The sequence below is a fragment of the Silene latifolia genome, chromosome 3 (genome assembly GCF_048544455.1).
Source record: "Silene latifolia isolate original U9 population chromosome 3, ASM4854445v1, whole genome shotgun sequence".
NCBI lineage: Eukaryota > Viridiplantae > Streptophyta > Magnoliopsida > Caryophyllales > Caryophyllaceae > Silene > Silene latifolia.
Genome location: NC_133528.1, coordinates 72807536 through 72821965, shown reverse-complemented (window position 1 = coordinate 72821965; position 14430 = coordinate 72807536). Strand labels below are relative to the sequence as shown.

The window sequence follows — 14430 nt, the reverse complement described above, 5'->3', positions numbered from 1 at the left end:
CCCTTCACATCATCATTTAACTAGGATAAAAAGTGTGTGGTTGCTGCATTGTACAACATTTTGTTTTTCTTCTTGTTCAAACTTGAGCTAATGAGTTCCGCACCCAATTAACGAATTTACTAACTAAACTAACCGACATGCGCTCAAATAGTTTGGTGAACCAAGTCGAACCCTTCACAATATAACAGGCAACGAAAGAGAATTAAACACAAAACTCACCGATGGTGTCCACAGTTCCACAAGAACCAACCCTTGAAAACTCACCTAGCTACTGGACATTAAACAAGCATGATTTCTTTCCAGGAGAGTCCTTCAACAACTGGGCTACCTACAAAACAGCACTCTCACAAACATGCCACCGTTTGAAAGACCGTCTCACCAGCCGATCAAACGATGAAAACGAGCTTGGAGAGATCAGACAGCAAAGCAAGCATGACATGAAACGTTGCCTCAATTGGTGGGACCTCATCTGGTTCGGGTTTGGGTCAGTAATTGGGGCTGGAATATTCGTTCTCACGGGTCAAGAAGCCCATTTCGAAGCAGGACCTGCCATTGTCCTATCCTACGTGGTCTCCGGCCTTTCAGCAATGCTTTCTGTCTTCTGCTACACAGAATTTGCAATAGAAGTGCCGGTTGCTGGTGGATCCTTTGCTTACCTCAGAATAGAGTTGGGCGATTTTGCAGCGTTTATAGCCGCCGGAAACATTTTGCTTGAAGGCATTGTTGGCAGTGCAGCTGTCGCTAGGGGTTGGACATCTTACTTTACAACGCTTTTAAACCGTCACCCCAATTCACTGAGAATTCATACAAATCTTGCAAATGGATTTAATCTTTTAGACCCAATTGCTGTCATAGTTCTCGTAATCTCTTCCATCATTGCGATAATAAGCACCAGAAAAACCTCAATCTTCAACTGGATTGCATCAGCTATAAATACAGCCGTCATTATATTTATAATTGTGGTAGGTTTTTCTCAAGGGAAAGCATCGAATTTGAAGCCATTTCTCCCGTTTGGGGTAAAAGGAGTGTTTCAAGCAGCTGCAATAATCTACTTCGCTTATGGCGGATTTGACACACTCGCCAATCTAGCCGAAGAAACAAAAAACCCACCTAGAGATATACCAATAGGGCTAATTGGGTCAATGTCTTGTATCATGGTGATTTATTGCTTGATGTCTCTTTCGTTATGTATGATGCAAAATTACACAGAAATTGATCCAAATGCAGCCTACTCCTTAGCATTCCAAACTGTGGGGTTAAAATGGGCCAAGCCTTTGGTAGCTCTCGGTGCTTTAAAGGGAATGACAACAGTTCTCCTAGTAGGGGCACTCGGACAAGCTCGATACACAACCCACATAGCCCGGGCTCACATGATCCCGCCATGGTTCGCTCTCGTACACCCAAAAACAGGCACTCCAATATACGCCACACTCTTAACCACCATCTTAAGTGCCGCCTTTGCTTTTTTCTCGAGCTTAGACGCACTATCGAGTTTATTATCCATAAGCACCTTGTTCATCTTCATGATGATGGCGATAGCGATTCTTGTGAGAAGGTACTATGTCAGAGGAATAACTCCACGTCAAAATGTTGCAACTCTAACAATCCTAATACTAATCATTGTGGCGGCTTCTATGGGAAGTGCAGCTTACTGGAATACAAACCCGGGTGGTTGGTTAGGTCATGCTATAACAGTTCCTTGCTGGTTTTTTGCGACCATGGCAATCTCAATTCTTCTGCCTAAGCAACGCTCGCCCAAGATTTGGGGAGTTCCATTAGTTCCATGGGTTCCGTCATTGTCAATTGGTACAAACTTGTTTCTCATGGGATCACTAAGGTTAGAAGCATTCATTAGATTTGGTATATGTACTGTTATAATGCTCATCTACTACTTGTTTTTTGGTCTTCATGCTACTTATGACATGGCACATAAGCAAGAATCAGGCCTTGATGAAGTTCCTGACAAGACTATAACTGCAGAGCAAGAGAGCCAGCAAAGGTCATCTGCCTTCCAAGCATGAAAACTGTAAATAGTTAAAATTGTTATGGAAAAACATCGAATAGAATAAATAATACAGCCAATTTCTGTGTATGATTTGAAAGCCAATAAGTACATAAACTCGAATTTAATTCGGCTTTAAAATTAGACTATTAAGATCCACAACAGCAATATCCGTAAATTTATTTCCAATTAAATTGCTCTAACTAACCTTGACCATCAATGCAATTCTCTGCTCACGCAGAAGCACATCAAGTCATCAATGCTAAGGATACTGGGTGGTACTTAGATCACATCTAGTCATCTACTCGATAAACCAAGAAAAAAGCCAATAGACGAAAGGCAACAGTTCACATACAGAACACTGCAATTCAGAAGTCGATTCGACATTTTGGTCACGAATGTACCTTGAAAATGATCCCTCTCAGAAGTCAGAACTGAGTGAAAACAAACCCAGCATCTACTTGCGTTTAAAAACACATCTTCTTTGCCTTCTTCAATGGCCCCTCTCCTCAACGATTCAACATTTGAGGCGCACTCAACTGCCTGTCAATTTAGAAAATTATGTTTCCTAAGGTGTAAAATACATCACTGATTTTTCAAACGAACTTAAATATTTCAGACTAAAATTTTGTGCAACAATAATCCCTTTTTCGATTTTAAAGAGGTATCTACAAGTGAAAATTTAGGATAAGGGTGAGGAGAAAAGAGTAAAATAAAAGAATATGGAATTGCATAGTAATGCACCTCAAGCACCTTGGTGCACCTTTTGGATCTCGTGCGCCTCCCCTGAGGCCTGCGCCTTGCACCTATGTACTCCTCAGCTCAGATTTTTCCTTTTAACTCAGCTGGAACAACTTCTAGAAAGAAGGCAATCGAAATAGCAGATAAATCGGGAATCAACCTAGTAAGTTTTAGTTATTATGAAGATTATATAGAAGATATACTTCTTTCAATGGAATTGATAAAACGAACAGATCACCATTATTTACGGGAGAAACATATATGTATGCTTAATATATGGCCATGCCATATTCCAGGCTCCTGCATAGGGAAAAACTCATTTTCTACAAGAAACACTAGCCACATTTATACAGTACATTCCAGGGTCCTGCCTATGACAATGAAAGGGAAGCCAGCTTCTGAATGCTAAAACACTGACACTAGCAGTAACTTTCAATAATAGAGCACAATACACGCAAATAATGTTAAGAAGTAATCTTACTTACAGGGAGCCAGCAACAACAGTATGAATCAAAACGCTCAAATTAACTGCATTGTCGATAATACAGAAACATAAACGATGTGTGAGTATTCACTTGACTTTATGATGCAAGGAACTCACATAGAGCCAACAATAACATATCATAACAAAGCACCAAATTAGTTGCAGTTTTTCAACAACAGTAAAAGCAAACAAAAGGTTGAAATACCGTAAAAATAACCGGAGACAACGAGCAACTTTCCAAATCAGAACATCCAAACTGATTAATTTCAACAATAGATCACTGTAAACAGCAAAGTAGTCATTCACTAACTCACATTTAATGAGTACATGATTAATGATGACTGGTTATCATAATCAAAATAAATTCAAAGCGCTAATACGAAAATTTATGGCCACCATATAAAGGGTTCTGATATGCATTAACTAAAGTTAATGATCAGGACTTAACAAATTGGTCAAAAATTCTTTACATGAGTTTATGAAGATACATAACTCATACTAACAGGCATTTGATGAGGACGACGACGTTTACATAGTCCAGGCAGTTAATGAGCTTCTTTAGCGAGTAGATTCAGCTAGCCTTTTAATTTATATACGCCGTAGAAATTAAATTATGAAGTCAGTAACACTAACCTTCATTTATATAGATTCAAATACATAAATAGAAGCAACAAACCCGTCTTTGATGCTGCATGAGACTAGGATTGATACTAACCTTCAATTACATAGATCTAAATGCATAAACAGCAGTCCAGTGCTCCACGCCTCCACATATACAAATAGGTCTTGAGAGAAGCCTCGTTGCTCCGAGTCTCTGATATCATGTACTTCACGCACAAGAACGGTCCTTGATTACGATGAAATTATAAATGTCAAATTCACACAGAGATCACCATAAAAAAATGCAACAAAATGTAGAAGTGATAAATCCACGTAAAAAGTTGAACATTTGTTATTTAAACATCTCTTTATCTGCAACAACCTGCATAATTTAGTTCAGGCAATGTGCCAAACATATGCCCAATTGGTCTGCAGTCCCCAAATTGAAAAAATCTCAAACAATAATCAAAAGTTCATAGTTTATTTTTTTTTTTTACCTTTTTTCAGAAAACACAATGACAGATGTGTAAATATCTAAACCATGAATACATCTAAATTGGAATCAACACGCAGACACTTCTACCACATTCAATGTATAACACCACATGGAGGCTGTTTTGCTATGATTTATGATGATAATTGTATCATTAAAAGTATCAACACTCGAGTACTACATGATACAATCAAAGTATATAGAAGTTAGTAAGTCATTTGTTTAATTTTATCATATCTAAAGCGGAATTCTAGTGATTCTTTGGAAATGGAAACATCCAGCATGATCTAAGCAAACTGTCAACTTGCAAATAGCTGGAGTCTGAGACCATTTGTAACACAGCCGATTTAAAAATCGTCCGCTGATGACAATTTATAAGAAGTTGAAGCAAAGTCTGAGTTTGGAAAGAGCTTGAATCCATGATCACCAATCTCCAAGCGAGACAGTTTTTAAAGAGCATCCACTTTGATACGAAACCTATGGACTAACTAAGAGTCGAGGAAGTGTACTAGTGACATAATTTGGCGGACAGATGTCAACTATTCCTCCTACAAAAGATGTATGGATGCTATATTTTCAAAACGCTGATGATGCCAGAGCTTTTGCGTACTATATTTCCTTGAATAAATATGAAAATGGCTCTAATTATATTTTGCTTTCAATGCTAAGACATGTTAACCACTAAGAAAATTTTATCATAAGAACAAGATAAATGTAGATTGCTTACTAACTTTTATTCTAATTGTTTATAATTTGTTTAATAGCCAAATAAGGATTTCAATAGCAACTGTGATGGAAGATTTAGGATCCTCCATTCAGCAAGTAAGTTGAGCATGTATGCAGTCTATACAACCGTAATTTTTGGACATACAAATTTTAAGCAACAACTAGAAACATTATTGTGCAAAATAAACCCAACAAATTAAATTTTCCATGATCACATAATCATATGATCAATATGAACTCAAATGCATGTAAATTTTACAGATCAAATTTTGAAAAACTAATCAGAACGTACATCATCATCAAGCAAAAACCTAACATATATAATTTCCATCATCATATTCTCATATTAAACGACCAAATTGATACTAATTTGAATGCATACAAATTTATGGAACATGTAGATTGCATACTAATGAGAAACGCTACTATGCACAAATTACCTGATGGTATATCAATAAAACCAACTAATTCTTCATCTACAACCCACAAAAGACCTGGAAACATGGCAGCCGATTAGAAACTCAAAATCCTTTAGAACTTTAAAGTTGTCAACAACATCAATCGATTTTTCCAAATCCTCGAGTTTCTTACGAGCAGCCTCTCTTTGTTTTTGAACCGCCTTTCTAACCTCTTCTTTTGCATCGAATTTGTATCGTTCAACATCAACCGACTTTCCCAATCCTTGTTTTTGTTGTGCCCTAACAATCGTCTCTGCGAATCGACACCTCATCATTGCAGCACGCAGGTTCAGATTATGTTCATCTGATTTGTGTTGCACCGAAACCCTAGAACAAGTGCTAGTAACACACGACTCTTCTTCATCATCTAACACACGCCTTTCGCTTTTAAGTTTCTTAGTAGCCCTTGACACCTTTTCCTCATCCTCAGGGTAATCGCCTAAAATCCATGTCGAAGCTTTTCGTTTACGCTTCTCGTCGGAATTCAACAAAGGATTATGAAATTGAGACCTATCTGAAACTGTTTTTTCAAGGAATAAGTTCGACATTGCTTATCGCGTCGGTTTATGATTCAACCGTAGAAGTTCCGCAGTAAACCCGGCCAAGTGACGGACGTAAATTGTTGAGAAGAAATTTGATTTTTGAGCGAGAATTAGGTCAAGTGAAATCAAACTGAGAGATAAGTTTTTGCTTGAGTAACAAGGATGTATGAGAGAAATAGGCTTACAGCTGGTACCTCTAACGGAAACTAAATACACATTTCAAATATGGTAATGGGTAAGTTTGTGTTGAGTAAATACACAGCTGTCAACTAAATACAAGAGTATCGGTTTTCCTTGGGCTGGATTTAACGCGTTAAAACATTACTTCTATTTTTTTTTCGTAATTTATTTTCGCAGTATATATTTTACTCATTTCAGTACATTTTGTGTCATATTTTCCATTTGCCTACCCCTGAACAAAAAAACATCAAAACATAATCTCTCTATTGCTACCTCTTTCTCTTCTCAAAAGCAATCCAATTTTTTCAATTATGAATGAAAATCTAAGTGTAAAATAGTCATTTAATTCCTTAATCGTATTATTATTGATCAAATTATGTTATTCTTACTATATTCAAGGCTATTTTTAATTAATTTAGTCTTTATGCTTAATTTAGGGTTTCTAATTGATTGATAAAAGAGGGATGGTGGTAGTGGGTGGCTGCCAACGGCAAGAAGTGGTTGGACTCGCCGGAAAAAGGGACGAGATAGGGGCTTGGTGGCCGACGAGGGTGCGGACGCAAGGTCAGGGGTGAGATAAAGACAGAAGGAGAGGAAAAGCGATTGTAGGGGGAGTGGGTCGGGTGACCTGGTCGGGTTAGTTGACGGCACGGCGATAGTATTGGGCGATTCTGGCGTTTAGCGATTCCGCGCCGATGGCCGGCGATGGAGAAGAAATATGAGGTTGTGGGTTGTTAATGGTGGTGGTGGTTATTAAAGGTGTTAGACGTTTTTGTTTATTTTTCTTTTTTTTTTTCTTATTTAATTATGTAGTACGATTTCATAATATATATTACGCATTATGTTTTTCATAGTACATTTTATTGGAAAATAATTTACGACACAGTAAACATCTAGGAGTAAATTTGGTAAAATAATTTATTTACGTATTATGCTTATAATTTATCGACACGACAAGGTGGTTGACGACGACAGCGGGATGAGAAATTAGAAGAGATGAGAACTAAGGGAAGTTAGAGAGAAATAAGAGAGAGAAATTGAGGGGGGGAATGAGAGGGGTATAATCGTCAACATTGTACTACAATGAGTAAAATGTGTACTGCGAAAATCAGTACCCAATTTTATCAATACTTTTTGTGGAATATTATCATTTTGTTATGTTATGTAGTATACTCCATCCCGACTCGGTCATTTGTTTACATATTTCTTTTTGAATTGTCTCATTAGTTTGCCCGCCTTTTTACATTGGCAATGATTTTTAATTTATTATGAGTAATTTGATTACCCATATTTATCATTGTCCGCTTGTCATTCAATAAGAATAACAAATCTACAAATGCTTCTCTATCTTTTTCCTTGGTCTTTGTGTTAAAAACGTAAGAACACCCATATGAAATTTTAACCAACCCGCTAAACGTCGTCGACAAATTATTAAATATCGTCGACATTATTTAATGACTTTCCTAATCTACCCCCACCTAAATGATACGAGTTGGATTCAAAGACTGGAACTCGTGTCTAGCAGCGGAATTAACTAAAACTGAACAGTTGTTGATACTGTCTGATTGTCAAAGATTATGAGTTTTGAACGGTGTTATGAACTGTCTGAAAGTAATTTTAACGTAAAACTTAGAACAACAAACACACGACGAAATTCGAATGCACTAGGTGCAACCCAATCTGAACCGTGATATTTGAAGCAACCAATTATCAAACAAAGGACGAATATTTGGTGAGTTAGACCTATAACTCGACAATGGTGATCAAGCTCAAGACCTATTGAGAATGATCGTGAATTTACTCAAAACGCGTTGAATAAAAACAAGAGAATTTGTAGCAACAATCTTATCATAAGACAAGTGTTTTTGTGTATTATTTCTTGGATGGAAATGCAAAGGAAAACAAGGCTATAAATAGCCAAGCTTACACGCCTAAAACGGCCGTCTTAATGTGGTAATAAACTACCTAATTAAGTCTCTTAATTTGACTTTGACTAGGCTAAAACTTACCAAGTAAAACAACCCTATAACAACTATAATAAACGACTATAATGCTGAAATAAAGCTAGTTTAAATGCTTAAATAAATCTTCTTAAATGTTGAGATAAATCCCATAATAAATCCCCATTTATTCCCTAATTAATCGTTTGTCTAGCCTTGACCGATTGATTGATCTGGTCTTCGATCTTGATTAGGCAAACATAATTATCCATTGACTCACCAATCCAATTAGCTTGAGTCGTAGTTAATTAGGCTCTTGGAACATTACACGAACCAGCTTTTAAACAGTCCATAGGACTGTCCATATCGACATCCATAACGAGCTCATCGATGCTATCCAAATCCGTATCATCCCCTCCCCCTTGAAAAAGAATTGTCCTCAATTGAACAATACCATCATCATCGATGTAAGGAGAAAGATCACCCACGTTAAATGTGGCATGGACTCCATAGTCACCCGGAAGCTTTACCTTATAGGCATTGTCATTGACCCTTGAAACCACCTTGTAAGGACCTTCACCTTGTGGCATTAGCTTATTCTTACGCTTGGAAACCTCTCCTTCCTCAAATAGACCCAAACCAGATCTCCAACATTGAACAACCCTGGTTTCCCATTCTTATTAGACTTGTGCTTATAAGCTTCATTGATGGTCTTAATCCTATCTTGGACTTGCTCGTGTAACTTCATCATTGATTTCAGCTTTGATTCTGCATCTTTGTGAACCAATTCATCTTTTGGCAAAGGAATAAGATCCAATGGCAAAAACAGATTCAACCCATATACAATTTCGAATGAAGAGTGAGTTGTAGCATACGTTGGGGAGCGATTATAAGAGAACTCAGCATGAGCAAGCTTCAAATCCCAATCCTTTTGTGTCTTACCTACGAGACCTCGCAACAAAGTACCCAAGGTTCGATTAGTTACCTTGGTTCGCCCATCGGTTTGAGGATGATGCTAAGTGCTAAACAATAGCTTGATGCCAACCTTTCTCCACAAAGTGTTCCAAAAGTAGCTAAGGAACTTGGAATTCCGATCAGAAACTATTGTTTTAGGAATAACATGTAAACACACCACTTCTTGGAAGTACAAATCAACTACATTACTAGCATCATCGGTCTTGTGACAAGCAACAAAGTGAGGCATTTTTGAAAATCGATCAACCACGACCATGATAGCATCTTTACCCCGAGCAGTACGCGGCAAAGCAACAATGAAATTCATGGACACGTCCTCCAACGTTTTAGCCACACCAAAATGACCAGCCAAGCCACCACCATGAGCCTCACGTACCAATAGCTCACGAACGGGATGTTAAGGCACACAAAGACGATTCCCCTTAAAAACAAAGCCATCTTGCAAAACAAACTCGTCAAATGCACCAGATTTACACTTAGTAAACATTTCACCGAAATCAACATCTTCTACATAATAATCCTTCAAAGTTTCAAACCCAAGCAAACGAACATCAAGAGTAGATAACAAGTTATAGCGGCGTGACAAAGCATCAGCCACAACGTTACTCTTACCATCTTTGTACTTGGAAGAAAAATGAAATGATTGTAAGAATTCGACCCATTTAGCAAGTCTCAGACTCAATTTTTGCTGCCCATTTATGTACTTCAATAATTCATGATCCGAATACAAAATGAACTGATTCGGACGAAGGTAATGACTTCAATGATCAAGAGCCCTCACAATAGCATAGAACTCTTTATCATAAGTGCAATAGTTAAGTCTAGCGCCTCCCAATTTTTCCGAAAAATAAGCAATGGGGCGCTTACCTTAAATTAGAACCGCACCAATTCCAACTCTGCTTGCATCGCATTCGACCTCAAATTGTTGAGAGAAGTCGGGTAATGCCAAGATAGGTTCTGAACATAACTTCTCCTTGATCAATTCAATTGCTTTTTGGGAAGCCACACTCCACACAAACAAACCCTTCTTCAAACACTCGGTAATTGGACTTGTATTGGTGCTAAAGTCACGAATGAATCTCCTGTAGAAAGAAGCAAGGCCTTGAAAAGAACGAACCTCACTTACTGTTTTAGGAGATGGCCAAGTGTGGACACGGCCCACCTGCGAGCCCACTTCGATCTGTGGACGCACAGCGGTCTTTTTGAAAGCCACGCTCGGCGGCGTAAAAATGCTTTCGACCGGATCGTTTTAGATCGGTCGCTTTCGTCTCGGTAAGGGTCTCGAAACGATTAGAGATGTTCGGAGTCGCCACCAAGCATTTGTGGGATGCCTGGAACCCGTTCGAAATCCACTTTATACCTCGGTCAAATCGAAGCACAAAGCAGCGTTTGACATAGGTACTAAAGATGAGGAAATCGTCCCTCTTTAGCATCTTATCTCTAGAATGACTCTCGTACGCCCTGGATAAGGTCGTCCACTATCCAAAGTTTCTGAGTAAGAGGTGAAGGTACGTATTGGGAAGCCCTTTAATCAGACACCCAATCCCGCCCGCGTTTAGCGGCCTCTACTGATCGATCTTGGTTGGTTGAATGCAAAAGTTGATAAAACGGTTTAAATGCATGAATGCGCATCCAATGATTTAAACCTAACATGTGAGAGCTTTCTAAGTCGGTTGATTTAATCCAAGTATCAAGTATAAGATGTCGAGTTGGATTAATGATTGATTTGCGTGCAAGACGGAAATTAAACATCCATTTACCGTATTAGGTTTAGGGTGCATAACATGATCCATTTGTCTTAGTAAGGCATTTTGCAAATATGGTTTTGAATAGTCATCTGATCCGTCCTATATCCGGGTTAGCCTGAGCCGGGATCGTCCTAGAATAATGCTGGAAGGGAACAGGCCCTGTACCAGATGGCTATATGAGGCGCGAGCCACCCGGCGGTGTAAGGGGCCTCCCTCTGGTTTTGAAAATGAGAAATGGAGAGCCTGTTTAGGCGCGGGTTAGCTCACGGTTTATGTGCCGTGTTCTGACCTTTTAGAAAACGTTATAAAACGTGTTGAAAATGGGTATTTGAACCCGGTTTGATTTGAAGAGGTCGTTTAGACCGCATTTGTTGATTTGAAGAACTAGACTCGAATAATCATCATTATTTTGATGACATTCGGTGTCGGGTTCGATTTGACAAACTTGACATGAATAGTTTTGAAAGTGATTATGGACTAATTGACTTAAGTCCATTTGAATGTAATTAGTCGATACTCATCATCGTACCCGGGTTAAAATCCGGCATGGTATGTAGAACCAAGGATGACTTTGTGTTGGGGACTAATATGTTTGTTTGAAAATGTAAAGAAATGAAATAAAAGGCTTTAAAATACCTTTTAAATGTCATTAACCAAATATTATCACCGAAACACGGATTTAACCGTCATGGTATGAGGAACCAAGGGTGAAAAATATTTTATGGTTAAAACAAGTGAAATAAAATGAAAAGGGTTCGAAAATACTTGAAGTGGTGAAAACCGATTACAAATATGAAGATGGATTAAAGGGAAATGACGAGAACAAACACGGTTGATATCTGGTCTGAGCACCCCATTTAGGCGCGGGCCAGTGGGCGACCTAAGGGGCTTCTGCCTCAGACCAAAAATCAGTTTTGGCTCGTTTATTCCATGTTTTGGTTCATGTTATGCATGTTTTAGCATGTTATAGTCATGAAACAAATGAAAACATAATAAAAGAGGACTTTTACACCCTCATACTTACATGTTTGGTTATGGCGAGTGACCGACGTAAGTGTAACAACTCGTTTGATCGGAAAAAACTCGGTTTAAAACCGTTTTGGTAAGTAAAAAAGAGTGTTTTAATGTTAGTGATGGTGTAGTGGTCGAAATGGTCGGTCAAGTGATTTAATGCACGATGACGGTACCAAACAATGTGTAAGGCTCGTGTTTACGATCGGTAGGTCGTAAATACGCGTCGGGTTGTGACTTAAGAAGTCAAGTCGAGAATTTTAAGGGAGAAAAGAGGGGGCGGACACTCGCGTAAGTCTCAAATGGGTGGCATTTGAGGGGTATTTATAGGAGAATGAGTGGTTGTGTGAGTTTTGAGCGAGGTGGCCACCTGGGCTGCTCAAAGAGGCGCGAGCCACGTCGCGGGTCTTCAAGGTGAGTTGTCACTTTCACAACAAACGCAATCATGATTTGTTCTATCTTAGGTTTTGTAGTCACATGTTTGGTACTTGACCATTCATGAATCCGGGAAAACTTAAGGTAGAAGGTTTGAAATGTTTGGTTTTTTGTGGTTGACTCGGTTTGACTCGTTGTTGGAGTCGGGATTTGAATTTTTGAGTCGGTTTTTGGTCCGGTGTCGGTTTTGACTCTAGTTAGTGTCATTGCGACCCCGTCGTCGTGCATTAAACACTCCGTATATTTTGAAATGTTTTGAAATATTTTATTTTCGAAATCGTTTTAAGTTTTCCGACGTAAAGTTGTACACAAACTGTCGATCAAACGCCGCGATTCCAAAACATGTTGTAGTCCGATAATCATCGGGTGTTTGTTGGAGTCTCAGCAGATACTGGGTATCTACAAAGCCCCCACTTTGACTGACGCTTGGACAGGGCGAAAGTCAAAGTAAAGCCCCCAGGTCAATCGAAGATTACAACCTGGAGACCCAAGCGACGTCGAGGCGGCTTGAAAGGATTCGGGCCAAGAACCTGCCGTCGGGAAGGGCGATGCCAAGGCGACTCGAGGGTACGAGCCAAGGACCTGTCGTCGGGAACAGTTTAGAGTCTGTCGACTGTCCGTGCGGGTCGTTTAAAGTCCATTAGACTACGTACAAAGGCTCGCCAGCCATAGGAAGGAGTCATACCTGAGGCATCTTCGGATATGTCCTCGCAAGTTTGCGGATAAAGGCTCGCCAGCCATTGGCAAGGAAATGTACCCGAGGCATCTTCGGGATCTGTCCTCGAAAGGGTTGTGGACAAAGGCTCGCCAGCCAATGGTAAGGAAATGTACCCGAGGCATATTTGGGATCTGTCCTTGAAGGGTTGCGGGCAAAGGCTCGCCAGCCATGACAAGGAAATGTACCCTAGGCATCTTCGGGATCTGCCCTTGGAAGGCTGCGGACAAAGGCTCGCCAGCCAAAGGTAAGGAAATGTACCCGAGGCATCTTCGGGATCTGTCCTCGAAAGGGTTGCGGACAAAGGCTCGCCAGCCAATGGTAAGGAAATGTACCCGAGGCATCTTCGGGATCTGTCCTCGAAAGGGTTGCAGACAAAGGCTCGCCAGCCAATGGTAAGGAAATGTACCCGAGGCATTTTCGGGATCTGTCCTTGAATGGTTGCGGACAAAGGCTCGCCAGCCAATGGTAAGGAAATGTACCCGAGGCATCTTCGGGATCTGTCCTTGAAAGGTTGCGGACAAAGGCTCGCCAGCCATGGGGCGGTCGGTTAATGGACCATGGGAATAGCCGCGTCAAATGGGCTTGTTTGAACGTAGCGAGCTCGTGATGCCGCCGTGGAAACAGTGAATTTGGATTTTCATTATCACTGTTCTTGGAATGAGCGGGTTCCGCGAGGAAGCCCCCTGCTGGTAGTGAATTTGGAATTTTCACTATTTAGCTGATGTGACGGTTTATGTGCCGCCGTTGACATTTGATGGAAATAGTGAATTTGGAATCTTCACTATTGATTGAAGTGACGGTTTATGTGCCGCCGTCGACATGTGTGGGAATAGTGAATTTGGAATCTTCACTATTGATTGAAGTGACGGTTTATGTGCCGCCGTTGACATTTGATGAGAATAGTGGAATTCAATGTCCAACTATTATTTTGAGCATGACGGTTTTAATCGCCATCGCTTAAAATTTGAAGAAATAGCGGTTTTTGAATCTTCGCTATTATTTCTGAAATTGAAGGAAAATAGTGAATTTGATTTCACTATTATTTTTGAAGTTGGCGGTTTTGATCGCCGTTTGCTTGAAAATAGCGAATTTAAATTTTCACTATTTGATTGGAGTGACGGTTTATGTGCCGTCGTTTAAAGCCTCCGAAAATAGTGAATTTGAATTTTCACTATTTGTTTTTGTTTTTGAGAAATGACGATCTTTAATATCGTCAAATGAAAATTCGAAGTTTGTTATGTGGAAATTGGGCTAAAGCCCAAAATTCGCTGAAAAGGCAAGGGACGCCGGATTGAGGCGCGAGCCACCTGGCGAACCAAAGGGGCTTCCCTTTTTTCTGTAAAAAGACGCGAGGTTGGACTGCAACCCATTCATCAT

At 39.7% G+C, this 14430-nt stretch overlaps 2 protein-coding genes across 2 annotated transcripts; one reads left to right on the top strand and one right to left on the bottom strand.

Annotated features, from left to right (window-relative positions):
* The first annotated feature begins 100 nt into the window (after positions 1 to 100).
* LOC141647722 (cationic amino acid transporter 5) lies at positions 101 to 2136 on the top strand. The gene has a single exon (XM_074456016.1). It carries the CDS (start codon positions 222 to 224, stop codon positions 2019 to 2021), a length of 1800 nt encoding a protein of 599 aa, XP_074312117.1. The 5' UTR covers positions 101 to 221; the 3' UTR covers positions 2022 to 2136.
* A 270-nt stretch (positions 2137 to 2406) lies between these two features.
* LOC141647724 (uncharacterized) lies at positions 2407 to 6214 on the bottom strand. Its single transcript, XM_074456018.1, has 4 exons — positions 5638 to 6214; positions 5487 to 5540; positions 2747 to 4074; positions 2407 to 2545 (listed from the first exon to the last, which is right to left on the bottom strand). The coding sequence occupies exons 1-3, from the start codon at positions 6050 to 6052 to the stop codon at positions 3959 to 3961; spliced, it is 585 nt and encodes a 194-aa protein (XP_074312119.1). The 5' UTR covers positions 6053 to 6214; the 3' UTR covers positions 2407 to 2545; positions 2747 to 3958.
* Between the last annotated feature and the right edge of the window lie 8216 nt (positions 6215 to 14430).